A 17061-nucleotide genomic window follows, 5' to 3' on the forward strand; every position below is an offset into this window, starting at 1 on the left:
AATATCCACGAATACTATCAGCTGAAGCTGAGAAGGAATTAGAATGGGTAGAAAAGAGGATACTAGAAGCACATGTGAACCGTGTGGATCCAAACCTAGACTGTATTCTGGTTATATTACCATCTAGAGAATATCCTTCAGGGATTTTGATGCAGAGAGAAGATATCATATTAGAATGGATATTCCTACCACATAAACAGAATAAAAAACTAAAAACATATATAGAAAAGATCTCTGACTTGATTATAAAAGGTAAATTAAGACTTTGTCAGCTAATAGGAAGGGACCCAGCAGAAATTATAGTACCTTTAACTAATGAGGAAATTTCCTCCTCATGGAAAGATAACGAATATTGGCAGAGAGCTTGCAGTAACTTTTTGGGAATGATTAGCAACAACTATCCCAAAACTGAGAGAATCAAATTCATAAAGAAAACGATTTGGATCCTTCCACACATTGTAAGAAAAACACCTATTTCTGGAGTTCATACATTCTACACTGATGCAAACAAATCAGGTAAGGCAGGATACAAATCAGGAAAAATTAGCAAAGTGGTTCAAAGCCCTTACAGTTCTGTCCAAAAGGCAGAATTGTATGCCATTCTCATGGTACTTATGGATTTTAAAGAACCCCTCAATATAGTTACTGACTCTCAATACGCAGAGAGAGTCGTTTTACACATAGAGACTGCAGAATTTATTCCTGACAATACAGAATTAACTTCATTGTTTATACAGTTACAAGATACTATCAGAAAGAGGACTCATTCTATATATATAACACACATCAGATCCCATACGGGTCTGCCAGGTCCTCTAGCACAAGGCAATGATGAAATTGATCGTTTATTGATAGGAAGCGTGCTAGAAGCCTCAGAGTTTCATAAGAAACACCACGTGAACAGCAGAGGTTTAAAAAAGGATTTTTCTATCACTTGGGAACAAGCCAAGGAAATAGTAAGGAAATGTCCTACTTGCTCATTCTATAACCAAACTCCTTTACCACCAGACAGTAACCCTAAAGGTATACATAGGAATGAAATATGGCAAATGGAGGTGTTTCATTTTGCAGAATTTGGAAAATTAAAATATGTACATCACACTATAGATACATTTTCAGGGTTTCAATGGGCTACTGCTCTGAGCTCTGAAAAGGCTGATTCTGTTATCACACACCTATTAGAGGTAATGGCCATTATGGGCATACCTGCACAAATAAAAAGTGACAATGCTCCAGCATATGTCTCCAGCAAATTGAAACAGTTTTTTGAGTATTATAACATAAAGCACATAACTGGTATACCACACAATCCTACAGGACAAGCAGTGGTTGAGAGATCCAATCGTACTTTAAAAGAAATGCTCCATAAACAGGCAGGAGGAACAAGACACCCAAACACAGATTACATAATGCTTTATTAACATTAAACTTTCTTAATGCTGATGAAAAAGGAAAAACAGTTGCAGAAAGACACTGGACAATAGAAAAAACTTCTGAACTAAATCAGCCAGTGTACTTCATGGATGTACTGACCTCAGAATGGAAAGCAGGATATGTGTTACGTTGGGGTAGGGGTCTTGCATTTGTATCTACAAGAGAAGAAAAACTATGGATACCATCTAAGTTAATCAAGATCCGAGTTGAACAAGAGAAACATCTTAATGAAGAGAAATGACAAGTCATCCAACAAATTAGGTCCCATGAGGTGTGCGGAGGCCTCTCAAAGGTAGGGGAAGTGTTCTGTTCTTGTTTTTACAGGAAAACAGAGAAAACCTATCATCAAACAGCCAAAAGACACTGAACATGTAGGTACCTACAGAAGAGAAGACAGCTCTTCAGAAACAATCACTTAAGGAAGCAGAATCTGATATATGGTATATATATATATATATATATATATATATATATATATATATTTAATTGTAGTAAACTATTTCTATACAGAAATCTATTTCTCTCTACTATCTAGTATTCCCGAAGTTCCAATTTATGTAAACCAATGCTGGCTTTGGAGTTGGATTTGGCTTTCCTTCTCTAAATTCAAGCATGTTGTTAAGATTAAATTTATGGTTTCTGCCTTAAATCAAGAAGCCAATTGGTGTAAGGCAGAAGAAAACAAAATCTGGGGACTCATTTCTTATGCGCAATTTTCTCTCTGAAATCCTAATTTTCTCACATACGTTTTAATGCTTATTGTTGTCTTTTCCTAATGCATACCTTAAAACTTGAAAATTTTACTTTAATATTGATGTGTAACTTTTCCACAAGGAATAATAACGATTCCTAACAGCAGTCTTTGAACTCTCCCGAAAGAAGATGGGGCCCCACATCATCGTTTCCAGTTGACTCAACCTGATGCATCTGAACTACAAACATCGCCCTAAAACCGGTTTGAGACTGTTTTGCTCGAGGCAACTCATGACTAGCTAGCTGTAATGGTGCACCTTTTTTATTTCACCCTGGCCAGAGTTTCAAATAAAACTACAGTCAAAAATTTTCTGCCACACAGTGACTAGCTACATATGTCACCACCAGTTCTGTTGAGAAATTTGGTTGCTAAAAATTTTCTTCCTACAGGATCATCCTATTTCAGCAGGACGTAACCTTAAGATAACGACGCCCCCTTTCCCTACCCTTGGAATTTTGGGATAATAGTCATCGTCTTTGGGTTGGTTTTAGTTATTTAGGGTTGGGTATGGAAGGTGATGCTTACACTTGGGTTTATCTTTTAGACAGTAATAGGGAATGGTTAGGAAAGGTATGGTTTAGATGGGATATAGGTAGATTAGCCTATTTTCTTGTGTATTTGAGTAAGAATGAGATAGTATTTTACAGCTTACATTGTTATGTATTCTTATATGTGGTAAGCTAGGTAAAATTAAGTTTATATTTTGTTATTTTGTGTTAAATCTTTCCACTTACGATGTTTTATGTACATTATTTTTTACCATATTCTATGTATGTATACTTTTCCTGTATTCAAGACATTTTGTATATTGATACAATTTGGGATATTTATCATGCTGCCCTTTATAGTTCTACCTCTTGTCTTGACATTTCTACTCTACCTCTATTTTAGGGATTTATATGTATGTATATGTATATAATTATATTGTTTAAGTATTTGGTCCTGCTTTATTCAGGGAAGTTTTAATCAGTATTTTAGCTAAGTTCCTGAGTATTACAGATTATCTTCACTCATGTTTCCTGTACCTATGAGATTAGTCAGATATAGATGCTTAATCTTCAATCACTTCATACACATGCAGAACATGGCATTTAAATGTTTTAATATTAGTACTCCGTTGACATGAGACACTGTTGCTCCTGACAGCACCGTGCACTTTCCCGAAAATATGTTGGACACTGTTGTTGCTCCTGATGGAGTTCATTCTCGCCTCAGCTAGTGGCCTGTTGGGCAAAGAATTGCCCCCACCTTGACCACTGATTTGGACATGCAGTCCTATGTGCTTGCAGGAGACAAATATAGAAGACTGCTGGACCTTGCCAAGTCAGGGTAAGAAAGCCATTCTACCTCCCTGCTGTTGTTGTGGTCTGTCAAGTTCTGTTGGCCTTAGCCAAAACTGGGTGTACCAACATTGCTGTGAGACCTAGGGTGACTGTCCAGGTGGCTTGCTGTTTCTGTCCTCGCTGCACCTTTTGGAAGTTGCCCATCCGCACTTCCTGTCTACCCTAGTATCATTATTTTCCTTCTCAGGTCTTGATGAGGTTGAAGATTAAACTATCACAACTATTATTCTCTCTTCCTAGTTAGATATATTAGGTACTAGACTTACGTTTTCCAGCTTAGGACAACTCTATTGTAAACTCCGTTATGCCTTCACCCTAGGACTAGATATGTAGGTCATTTTGTTCTCAATTTTCCTTTTCTTAGAGCACACTTGTTATTCACTGTTTTGTATATAGTTTTGTATTAAGCCTAAATCTTTTCTTTAGACTAAAAGGGGAAATGTAGTGAGATAGTCCTTCTGTGGCACTGACCACGCCCATTGGGGGGTGGAGCCATGGGCGGAAGTGACCTGTGGAAGGAGGTCGGAGGAAGAGCCTGGAAAAGCTCTCTTGCTGGCGGGTCTCAGACAGGAGAGCATCTGGTGGAAATTGCTGGTGTTCATCTGTCTAGGCTGTAAGTTATTTCTCCCTGAATAAACATCTATTGGGCCTATTTGTTTATCCTGATCCTTATTTAACCGCAATAGTGGTAGTACACACCTTTAACCCCAGCACTCCAGAAGCAGAGGCAGGCAGATCTCTGTGAGTTGGAGGCCAACCTGGTCTACAGAGTGAGTGCCAGGACAGTAAGGACTGTTACACAGAGAAACCCTGTCTCAAGAGTAAATAAATAAAATTTAAAAGCCAAATAAATCAAATAGGCCTAACAACAGTAATGATGGTTTGTAGAATAATCTCTGATGTAATGGAAGGGTGGACCGATTTCTTCTGTTTCCCTCTCTTTTCTTGCCTTCTGGCTCCAGAACCTCCCAGCATCTGGGAACCCTTCCTAGTTTTCCTTGTATTAAATTTCTTTCTTAGCACGGCTGCTTGCTGTTGCATATGGTGTGCCCTAACGTATACAGTTCTGGAAAGCTCCCATTCTGATGAGAAGCCATGCTAACTGCTGGCTGCACAGCAGCAGAGAGCCACTGTCCATCAGTACAGACTTACGGGGTTGCTACTCACAGGGGGACTGGAGAGATGGCTGAGGACACCTTTGTATTCTATGTTCTGAGGGTACATTTGACTCTTGTGGGACAGCAAGGGGTCTGCATGGACTCGTTCTTGCTAGTGGCATCTTTGTTCTGAGTTACCTCCCCAGGCCAGATGGCCCTGGAGAAGATAAAGACAGTCTAGGAGGAAACTGACCAGAGTTGGCCCAGATGTTCAGAGAACAAGGGAAGAGAGTAAGAGATGATAAGGACGGAGGCGCTGACATCATAGATCTCAGGGACAAGGCTGGCCACCTGACAAGAGGGACGAGAATGATTGCCTTTGCTCCCCCTTCAGCTGAAGCTGCTGGCTGTAGATAAGGGAAGGCAGCTTTTAGGGCATTAGGTCATGGCCTTCTCAGATCGTACGCCTTCTGGTAAACACAATTCTGTCCCTGCTCTTGGCCCATGTGGTGACACAATGAAGACTGTTGTGTCCCAGTGACAGTGCTAGCGACTGTGCTAGGGACAGTGCTAGTGAGTGTGCAGCTGCTGTGGCTCTTGACAAGCTAGGAATAGGCCCGGCAGAGCGGGACATTCCTTTTCCACCGTAGTACTCTAGAGGCAGGGACAAGAGGATCTCTGTAAGGTCAAGACCAACTGCTCTACAGACTGAGTTCCAGGCTGGCCAGGGCTACACAGTGGGGCCCTGTCTCAAAAACAAACACATACATCAAAAGCCACCACAAGTTAGAAATGTAGACAAAATAATTCTTAGGTAGAGATGCAAAAATCTTTGAAAGCAGAAATTCAAACAAGTACTTGCGTATTCATGTTCCTAATGGCACTATTTATCGTCTCCAAGAGGCAGGACAACACATCAGGTGAAAGACAGATAAACAAATGTCTTTTAGACCCACTCCAAGAGGAGTGAAGCCCTGATCTAACTGAAGAAGCAGCTTTGGAAACACAGGTTAAAAAGACAAGCACAAAAGGCCATGTGTGTATGAGTTTACCCATATAAAATGTCCTAAAGAGGCAGAACTATGAAATCAAGTTGGTCAGCCACTTCTGAGAACTAGCACGGAGGAGAATTGGAAATAGACGCTCAATGGGTATGAGGTGGTGAAAGTTTTGGAAGTAGAGAGTATTGATGGTTGTACAACCTCGTGAGTGAACTAAATGCCACTGAGTTATACATTTCTAAAAGCATAAAATGGGGAGTGGACAAAATGGCTCAGCAGGTAAAGGTGCTTGTTGTCAAAGCTGATGACCCGAGTTAATCCCTAAGCCCCTTACGGTGGAAAGAGAGAACCAACTCCCACAAGCCATCCCTCTGAGATGTTCACATGCACTGTGACACACACACACACACACACACACACACACACACACAATTGTAGGGGGCATATAGATACTCACAGATATTCTAAAAACCCAAAGATTATTATTGACTTGTTAAGAATTGGGAGAAAAAGGAATTTAGGGGCTTGAGAGACCACTCAGTGGTTAAGGGCACTGGCTGCTCTTCTAGAGGACCCAGGTTTGATCGCCAGCACCTATATGACAGCTACCAACCATCTGTAACTCCAGTTCCAGGGGATTCACAGCACATAGACATAATGTGCAGGCAAAACACCCTAACACATAAAATAAATCTTTAATGAAAAGAATGTGTTAGGTCAAATCATGTATGTGTATTAGTTGTGGTAGTCAGTCACAAAGAAAACTTTTTTTTTTTTAGTCTGTGGTTGTTTTAAGGGGTCTGTTTGAAGTAGGGAATTGGGAATTGAAAGGCAAACAAACCTTTGTTTCTAATTCAGAACAGCCCCGGGTAGCCGACAGCGTGGTTCCCACAGGTGTGAAGAGAAAATCTTGAGCAAAACGGGAGTTCTTCAAGACAGCTGCGGTCTCTTCATCCACCTCAACAGCTTCGCCTCCCTAAAGAGCAGCATTAAGTATCAAAAGATGTCACTTGGGTCCTTTCGGTTCTGGGAATCAAACTCAGATTGCCAGGCTTTCCCAGGCAAGCACACTTCCCTGCCGAGCCCGGCCGGCCCGGCACTTCAGTCCTATTAGAAAAGACACTGGAGCTGGTGTGTGGGCTGGAGGTATGTCAGGATATATGCTTGCCCATGATTGGACCTGATGCAATGAATTATGGGTTTTCCTTTTTAAACCCTTGCCATATATTGGGGGGCATTTCCCAGGTATCTGGGTATGGACCTGGTGAGAGCCCATCCACCTGGTCAGAATTTAATTAAAACTTGCTTCAACTCTAGCTTTAAACTGTGGTAGTGTTCTTGTTTTCAATCTGGAGGAGTAACACCTGAATTGCTAATCCTCCTGCCTCTATCTTCCAAGTGCTGGAATGTGCCATCATGCCTGTTTGCAAGCAGTGTTGTGGATTAAACATCAGGTTCATACATGGTAGGCAAGCACCCTACCAACTGAACTACATTCTCAGCCTCAGATTTTGCTTTGAAAACAAAACAAAAATCCTGCAGTGAGGACCCTGTGCTTCGTTAGCATCCTACATTGCCTCCTCAAGTGGCTGCTGGTGAGCCCTTATAGGCAAGGACCTCCCTGGCTTTGGATGATCATCCATTTGTTGGGATCCTATTTGTTGATTATTTGTTTGCTTCTGAGTATTACTGGCAGGTGTGAGCTACCATGTGGGTGCTGGGAACTGAACTGTGGATTCTCTGGAAAGGCAGCCGATGCTCTTAACTACCTAGCCATCTCTCCGGAGATATTTTCAACTCTATTATAATCTATGGCACTGCTACTGTATATAGTATTTTCTTGACTGAAATGTTATAGGTCATATGACCATGCATATATGCATATATATACACATATGTTTACACACAAATAAGGCAAACACAGCAAAATATTTTCAATTGCTTAACAAAATGGATAATAGTATATAGATAGCACTGACTGTCCTGGAACTCGCTCTGTAGCCCAGGCTGGCCTCAAACTCACAAAGATCCACCTGCCTCTGCCCCGTGAGTGCTGGGATTCCAGGTGTTTGCCAACACTGATGACCTGACATTATTATACTATTTTTAACCTTAATGGAATTAAAAATATGTTTATAATATTGAGAAAATGTCTTTTCCAATTTACTTAATAAATACACAAAGCAAGAGATCATACAGTGTGACACCCACCCCTGTGATCAGGTGTAGCCTCTGCAGCCTCCACCCACCTCCCCACCGTGGCCCTTGACAGAGTGAGAGCATGATGTATTTGAGAAGTGTGTGAAGCATTTGAGATGCGAGTGTCCTCTACCCCAGGGAAATGTGTTTCCAGATGGAGTGGGAAAGAGCGTGGTAGGGTGGTAAGCGCCATCTGCCGCCCATCAAACTCAACCAGAAGAAAGGACCAGGAATCAAGACACAGCAAGAGGCAGTGGGAAATAAAGACAGATGAGCCGCCGAATGGCAAACGTGATGTAAAATCTGAAAATGAAGATACAGTTTAAACCCCTCCAGAAATAAGGATGAGACCAAGCCTTTAATTCCAATATACAGGGGATAGAGATGCAGGCAGAATTTTATGAGTTCAAGGGCAGTGTGATTTGCACAGTGAGTCTTAGGCCAGCACGACCTAAACATATTAAGATTCTGACTCGGGGGTGGGGAGGGGGTAAAGAGTGGGGGTGAAGTAGGGGGGGGGAAGACTTGACAGACATGGCCATCAGGTAAATGGAAAGGAAGAGGTCAACACTATAGCCCTAAATCATGGCCATTCCCTGTGTCCAGACAGTCAGTGTTCTTCAACTCACTGAAGCCAAATGCCTCCGTCCAAGACAATGACAGGGCCTCTGAAATAAAACCCAAGCATGCAGACTCAGACCACCGGAAAGAAGAGCCTGCCATCTTGCCTTGGCCTGTAAACTGGATTATGATGAAGACTGAAAGAAATTCAGCTGATGCCCAGAAAACCGCAGAACACTGAATGTGAAAAGCAAGAGTCTAAAGAAACGAGAAGAACATTCAAGAAGTCTAAAGAAATGAGAAGCACAGTTGACAGCCAGAGGGAGAAAGGAGGCAAAAGACAATCAGGGACCCAGGAAGGGATAGACGGGATAAGAATGCATCGCAGGAATGGCAGGGTTGCCATTAAGTTATCTGGTGTGACAACCATGCAGAATGTTAAAAGGTGGCTTACCAGATGTCTCCCAGAATGAGTAAATAGGTCAGAATGTCAGAGTAACCCAAAGGCTGCATGCAGATCTCATGTAATGGATATTTGACAAAGCCCTCATGGAAGGAAAATCAACATAGGCATCTAATGGATGTCACAGAAATACACAGCCGGTGCCTCTGCCTTTCTCTCCAGAGCCCAGGGGCTCAAAGGAGAAGCCCTGAGTTTGCCACTGGGTAATCATTCAGATAATATGTCCTTACTAGGAATTCCAAAATTGAAGCACTTATTAAACCTAAGATATTTTAAACTAATTAAGAGGGTGTTAATTTCTATGCCTTGGAATCACTGGTCAAATGAATGTATAAGAAGTATATTTTTCTACTGTAAGTAAAACAAAGACTTGGGTTAAGGAAAAAATACACAAACCAACCAACATCAGAATAGTGGGAAGCATTTTAAGGTCAAATTCAAGATCGAGGAAAGGTACTGTGGCTGGTGGTGGGGAATGGGTGGGCACACAAGAGTGGGAAGAACGCTGCAGAAATAAGGGATGCAGCCCCACCCACACCACAGAGCTGAAGATGGAGCATGGGGCCTCGCACAGGCTGGCAAGTGCCCTCCACTGAGACACACTGCCACCCCATGGAAACTTTGTTTTTTTTTGTTCTTTTACCTTGAATGTGAAATTTGCATCGAAGATCAGATCTTTTTCATGCCCTGTGATTCCACCTTTGTAAACAACTTGGCACCTCTTAGCTGGTTCTGTCTTAGGGAGTTTGAAGAGTCGGAACGTGGCAGACACAAAGCGACAGTCACCTGAAAGCAGACACACAGGGCTCACTCACCTCCTGCACCCCAGCGGCATTCCACAAAGGAGGACCGAGCAAACAGTAAAGGAGATTTTCTTCACTGTGTGCATTCAGTTATCTCTGGGCGCTTCAGGCTGTTTAGTGAAGGGTTCCAAATACTTTATAGATGCCACTCTGAGGGAGGAGCCGATTATCCAGGAGACAAGGTGGACACTAGCAGATGATGCAGTTTCCCTTGGTAAGAATCACTCATTAAGGGGGCTGGAGAGACAGCTCAGTGGTTAAGAGCACCAACTGTTCTTCCAGAGGACTGGGGTTCAATTCCCAGAACCCACGTGGTACCTTACAACTGTCTGTAACACCTTCACACAGACATAAAAAGAAAGAAAGAAAGAAAGAAAGAAACACTAAAGTAACTAACTACTGAACTAAAGCCATTCCCACTGTAGCCACAGAGTCCAATGCTATTGTTTCTTACCAATTATACTTTCTAGTTCCTTGTTCTGAACTGTAATGATATTGGCAGTGACCAAACGTGGAGAGCAGAACCCAATTTTTTGGGCAATAATGGCAAGATCCTTCCAGTACAAAGCACCACCTAGGCATTCGCCTGAAAAGAAAAATTACAGATCAATCAGGGTACACAGCAGCACAACTAACTAGGACATAGTGTTACCAGGTAGGGCCTAACTGGCCATGGAGGTGCCCGCCTGTAATCCCAGCATGTGGGGGACAGAAGCAAGACAATGGCAGTCTAAGATCATCCCAATGAGTGTGAGACCCTTTCTCAACAAAACAAAACCACAAGAGCTAGGGATGTAGCTTGGCTTACCTAGCATGCTCAGAGTCCCAGATTTGACCCCCTGCACCAGCACCACATAAGAGAAAACGGGGTGGCATATACCTGTAATCCCAGCACTCGGGAGGGGTAATGAAGAGTTCAAGGCCAGCCTGGGCTACACGAGACATTGTCTCAAAACAAAAAAGGTAATAGTAATAATGAAGATAATAGCTGGGCATGGTGGTGCATGCCTTTAATGCCAGAACTAGGGAGGCAGAGGCAGGTGGATCTCTGTGAGTTTGAGACCAGCCTGGTCTACAGAGCAAGTTCCAGGACAGCCAGAACTATACAGAGGAACCCTGTCTCTCTCAAAATACCAGGAAAGAAAATGAAAAAAAAAAAGATTATTATAATAAATTTAAAACAAAAGAATAGGCCCTTGAAGCATCCATTAGGCCTAGGGAGTGATGATTAACCCCAGAATTTGTCAGCTAATGGTCTCTGAGAATCAGGACAGTCCTACTAAGACACAACTATAACACTAGTGTGTGAGTTAAGTCATACTCTGAAAGGAACTGTGAATGGGAATAAAATGGCATAAAAGCTGCCTCTTAGCTCCAGAAGAGACTCATAATGATCTACTACTAGAACAATAATTACCACTAACATTCACAAGGAGTTTTACAGATTCTTTTCAAATGCAAAGATATTCACACAAGTTTTAAATGTCATGTCAATAAGTTGGAGACAAATGTCATGGTCACTGGTAAACAAACACTTCAAACTGAACAGCACAGTTGTGTTACATTGTTTGTTTATACATGTTTAGACTAGAGCTGGAGAGATGGTCCTGAGGTTGAGAGTACTTGCTATTCTTCTAGAGGACCCATGTTTGGTTCCCAGAACCAAACGTAGCAGCTCACAGTTGTCTAGAACTCTAGTTCTAGAAGACAGGACACCCTCATATTCCCTGTGCATTTGGTACATGGACCTGCATGTAAGCAAAATATCCACAATACATAAAATAAAATTTAAAAGGGTTTGGACTTAGGAAATACATTTTTTTGTAATTTTAGAAATGTTTTGTTTTAATTATTTTGCTTATTTACTGTCTTACTTTTTTGGAGATAGCCTCTCACTATGTAGCCTTAGCCAGCCTAGAACTTTCTATGTAGGCCAGGCCTTGAACTCATAGAGATCTGCCAGCCTCTGACTCCCATATGCTAGAATTAAAGGTGTGAAACAATACTTGGCATATTTATGTATGTATATATGTATTTGTTTGTGTGTGTGTATGACAGCACATGAAGAGGCCAGGTGACAACTTCCAGAACTTGGTTCTCTCCTTTTACCATGGGGATTGAACTCAGGTTGTCAGATTTAGCAGCAAAGCCCCTTTACCCACTGAGCCATCTCTTCCCAGCCTGTGTATTTTTTTCTTGGGTGGGGCCCTAATGCCATCGGACACATACAGAGAGCAAAGGTCTATTCTCTCCATGCACCTTTTTATGAGCTCTGGAGACTGAGCTCATCAGGCATGTAAGGAAAGTGATTTTACTTCCTGCTTTTAACACTATCCATTTATATTACTGTAATAAGAAAAAAGTTAACACAATCCGTTTTAAAAACGAGATGTGTTTTTGAGACTGTCTCATCATGGCCAGCTTTGAATGGCCACTTGCTCCATCTCTGAAGAGCTGAGATCACAGGCATGTATCAACTTAAAGCAAAAGTTGTTACTTTCAGTCAGACTGATCACGAACATGCATTTCTCTCCTCAACTTCTAGAGACTCTTAAATGACAATAAAGTGATAAGTATCTTATTTATTCTTCAAAATAGTTTTTTTAAGTCTGATGTTATTTTCACTTTACAGCCTAGAAAACGATAAGAGAGAACTTATTTGCCTGAGATTATATCACGTTTTTTAAAAAAAAAAGTTTATAGTGTTTGGGGGGGCACGAGGGCATGTGTCACCTGTCATCTGTCAGAGGATGGCTCTGTGGGCTCTTCCACCTTTACAGGAGTTACAGGGATCGATCTCAGATTGCCAGCCTTGAGCCACAAGTGCCTCTACCCAGGGATCCATCTCACTGGCCTTCATATTGTTTCTGGGTGGTAGGGAAAGAATAGCTCCTTCTTGCTTTACACCACTTTCTCTCCATCCAATGGCCTCACCCCAACTTCCTTGCAGGATGGAGCTCTACGCTAGTCAATAATCATTGATGCCAATAAAACAAGAACACATACCCCATAAAACCTTGTGTGACTTGATGTCTTCTGGCACTTCAAGGCTAGCATAGACGTCACTGAAGTATAGCTCCCCACCATACTGAAAAAGAGCAGGGCACAATTTGGAGCAAGGTTAAAGATTGCATTGGTCCCAGATAACAAAAAAAATTGATGAGTTCAGGAGTTCAACTTCAAAATTCCAGTGCCTGAGCTGATACTGACCAAGCTGACCTTTGAACATTAAAATCAACACACAGGGACAGAGGCATTTAATTTCTCCAGTGTCCTATCCAACACAAAGTTGTTTTCTAAGACTCAGAAAGGAAGGAGTAAACATGAAGTTTTTAAATAAAAAAGAACACATGAGGGGGGAAATGTCTCTCCCAAATACATTCCAGGTTGCCTAAATTTTTAGTAAGTCCAAACAGAACATAGCTTTAGATGTCTAGACAGCTAACAGACACATCCATAAAATTAACAGTCTTATCCCTTGAAAATTATAGTAATTGAGTTATAATGGTGGCACCTGCCTTTAATTCCAGCACTTGGGAGGCAGAGGCAAACAGATCTCTGTGAGTTCAAGGCCAGCCTGGGCTACAGAGTGAGTTCCAGGACAGCCAGGGGCTACACAGAGAAACCCTGTCTCAGAAAAAGTGAGAAAGAGACAGAGAGAGAGAGAGGAAAGGAAAGGAAAGGAGGAAGGAAGGGAGGGAGAGAAGGAGGGAGGGAGGGAGAGAGGGAGGGAGGAAGAAGAAAGAAAACTACAATAATGAAGCTAGCCAGTAAAGGTGCATACCTTTCATCTCAGCACTCAGGAGGTGGAGGCAAGAGGATTTCTAAATTGGAGGCCAGCCTGATCTCCATCATGAGTTCTAGAACAGCCAGGGCTGTACATAGAAACCCTGTCTCAAAAATTAATTAATTAATAAAAGAAAGAAGGAAGGAAAAGAACAGAGATATTATTAAACATTAAATTTTGTATATGTCCTTAACATCTAAGTGAAAGGAGCCCTCAGGAATTTAAGGTGTTATTTAGCTAATTTCAAAAGTGTGGACACCTGTATTCAATAGCAATGTTTAGCTTCTCTTAGTTGACCTCAGTGAAAATCATGGACTGGTGTACAAAATGGCATCCTTGAAATAACATGAGATTGTTCTTACGCAGATACTTTAGATGTTTACTTTATTATTTTATGTGCCTAAGTGTTTTCCTGCATAGATATCTGTGCCCCAGTACCCCAGGGACCAGAAGAGGGCATCAGAGACCCTAGAACTGGAATTACAGATGTTTGGGAGCCACCATATAGGTGCTGGGAATTGAACCTGGATACTCTGGGAGAGCAGCCAGTGCTCTTAACCACTGAACCCCACCCCAGCCCTTAATAGATACTTCTATTTGAGCTATGTAATAGCCCCTTAAGCCAAAAATCCCAGAATTTGTATTTACAACACTTGGGATTGGGCCTTGGGTATGCTAGTCACCTTTTCCACTGAACTACACCTCCAGTCCTCCAAGCCCCAGAATGTCCCCCTTTAAAAAGGCATTCGTATACAATTTCTGTCTTAGATTTTCCAAAGATAAGATATCTTAGCATCAGAAATAGTATTACTGAGGAACAGGGTCTGTTCTAGGAAAAGTCAAATTCACAGAGACTTTTCAGGGTAAATCAACTGGTTCCCGGGATGCATCTCAGGTGTTACAGAGAGTCACAGTTAACAGCCACTAGGAGCAACAGGAAAAAAGGTAAATATTTCAGCGGTAGCCCCGCCCCACCCCGCCCAGCCCCACCTTTTGTGTACTTTTTGTGTACTAAATAATTGAGGTTGGCTTTGAACTCGCTACCTAGCAGAGGACCTGAACTGACCCTCCACCGTGACCAACTTGACCCCCTCTCAATCTGGTGGATAAATCAAGAGTTTGGATTCTTAGTTCCAGCAGAGAACATGACCCTGTCAGCCCTCTCTGGGGTTGAAAAATCATTCCTAGGGGAGGCATTACCCTTACTGAGGGGCGGATGGCAGGTGGGATGGGGGAAAGCAGGGGAGAGCATGAGGAGAGGACGGAGGGGTAACTGGGCTAGGGATGTAAACGACTAGTTAGTTAGTTAGCCTCCCTCACCTTCAGCGCCTGGTACACCTCCTGAAGCACTCGCGGTTTATCAGGGACAAGGCTGACAACACAGTTGGATCTAAAAATTAAGAAGGGGTTAAAAACGAGCAGATGTTGAAGAACTCAAATCCCTTAAGACCTAAAAGGGGCTTCCATTCACCATCAAAGCTACCTGATTCCTCCAGACTCTCCTATCTTCCTCATATTCAACTTTTCCCCCAAGATAAGGGAAATAGGCCATTTGTTTGAGGCGTATCGGTAAGCAGCCAGTGAGCACAAACATGACAGAATGAATATGAAATATGATTATTATTTTCGTCCTGATGTTCACCAGGCAACAAAACAAAACCTGGACTCAGATGCCTCTCATCTATCATGCAAGATGTTCGAGCCACATGAGAACAGACGAGTCCCTCAAAGGCAGCTTTCCCAATGTTTTCATTTGAGGATGGGTGTGTGGCTCAATGGTAAAACATTTCTTTAGGGTTCAATTCTCAGCATCAAAAGAAAAAACACAGCAGATCCTGTCACTTGGGCATGATTTAACGACAGCATGGGAAACAAAACACCATAATTTACCATTAAAAAAAAGAGAGAGAGAGACGCAGTCATGGGTAAATGTGGTGGTGTATGGCTTCACTCAGGAAGCAAAGGCAAGTGGATCTTTGTGCATTCAAAGTCAACCTGGTCTGCATGGCAAGTTCCAGGCTAGTCATAACTACATGGTGAGACCCTGTCTCAAAGCAAGCAAAACAAAAAAGAATACCACACACATGGTGGTAATTTGGCAAGATTACCATAAAGCCTGTTATTGTCTAGTAGTGCAGCAGCCAGATCAGTGCCATAGTGCATTAGCCAAGTGTTTGTGAGGCTGGTGCCAACACCTTTACTGGCTGCCAGTTACAGAAGCGTATAGCACATAGGTGATGCACAGTGCTGCCACCAGCCTTTGTTTACTATACTTTTATCTGTTTTACGGTGAACTTACTCTGCTTACAAAATGACGCGCTATAAAACAGTCTGCTAGGCTCTTTCAAAAGTCTGGAGTGACTACCACAACCCTGGATAGCTCTGATAGCCAGTTCGTAGGGCCCCAGTATCAATAGGCTGGCTCTTTTGTACACACCACATAGCCTAAGTGTGCAGTGGGCTCTATCATCAAAGTCTGGGTAAGTACACACGGACATTCACACAATTAGGAAACGCTCCAATACAAATTTCTTACAACGTGACCCACCATCACAGTCCACATATGTGTGGTCGGTATGTGTTACAGGAGAGCAGGCTGTGGTCTGGCTGATCTGGGGAGCTCACTGACTTTAGCTTGGTGGGCAGGAGTATTGACAATGCAACATGAAATTTCTCTTATAAGCATATACCGGCAAAAGCACACTTGTGTGGCAAACAAACAAACAAAAAACAATAAAACCTCATAATAGTTTAAGTTTATGCTTTTGTGTTGGGCTGTATCCATAGCTATCCATGGCCAAATGGTTGTGCCAGAGGCTAGACATGCCTGAATTCTCTCTCAGGCAGCTGTGTTTTGTTGTAATGGTCTGCAGAGAGCTCATTACCGTTCCCTTCCTTTATGAAGGCCTGCTAAGTTCACTTTAATTACTTTTTCTTTTTTAAGCTTTCTAAACATGTTTATTTTTATTACATGTGAAATGGTGCTTTGCCTGCATGTGTGTCTGTGTGAGGGTGCGGGATTCCCAGGAACTGGAGTTACAGACAGCTGTGAGCTGCCATGTGGGTGCTGGGAACTGAATCTGGGTCCCCCCGGAAGAGCAGCCAGTGCTCTTAACTGCTGAGCCATCTCTCCAGCCCCTAGTTTAATTCCTTAAACAGAGAGTCAATTCATCAAAGAGTGGTAGCATTTGTGTGCTCAACATGACACGGGCTTCACTCATAGCAGAAAGACTGTATGTAGCCCTACATAACGATATCGTAGCTCTCCTTCTGGACCCCGGCCTCTGCCAGCTTCTCAATGCAGCCTTGAATAAAAGTCACATTGGGTGCCTGGAAACCAAATTTTTCCATGTGGTACTCAAGATAGGTTTTAGCCACTTCCACCTGGAGAAAGAAAAATACAGATTTGGTGATCAGCATTATTCAAAAATAAATCTTTCCTATTACGAATGCCATGTGCTTCCCCTGTGAGACATGTAAGACATGCAACAGCCTGGGACAGAGGTTCCCAACTTTGTGAGTCCTGCTTGAGTTAACCTCTTTCCAATGACAAATCTTTCTGGACAGAAGGGTAAAGAAAGGAGAAGAGGAAGAGCACCTGGGTCATCTATCAGGTTAA

General features: G+C 42.3%; 1 protein-coding gene across 2 annotated transcripts in view; it reads right to left on the reverse strand.

Moving 5' to 3' along the window:
- Positions 1-17061, reverse strand: part of As3mt (arsenite methyltransferase) — a 40834-nt gene that overhangs the window by 22337 nt on the left and 1436 nt on the right. The window contains exons 4-9 of one of the 2 annotated variants that reach the window (XM_051199845.1): positions 16690-16826; positions 14763-14832; positions 12662-12743; positions 10110-10241; positions 9496-9638; positions 6471-6605 (exon numbers count right to left, since the gene is read on the reverse strand). In XM_051199845.1, the coding sequence (XP_051055802.1) occupies positions 6471-6605; positions 9496-9638; positions 10110-10241; positions 12662-12743; positions 14763-14832; positions 16690-16826 (699 nt within the window). The remainder of the gene's footprint in view (positions 1-6470; positions 6606-9495; positions 9639-10109; positions 10242-12661; positions 12744-14762; positions 14833-16689; positions 16827-17061) is intronic. The other variant, XM_051199846.1, reaches the window with a different exon arrangement.

The sequence above is a fragment of the Phodopus roborovskii genome, unplaced genomic scaffold, assembly GCF_943737965.1.
Source record: "Phodopus roborovskii unplaced genomic scaffold, PHOROB, whole genome shotgun sequence".
Lineage (NCBI taxonomy): Eukaryota > Metazoa > Chordata > Mammalia > Rodentia > Cricetidae > Phodopus > Phodopus roborovskii.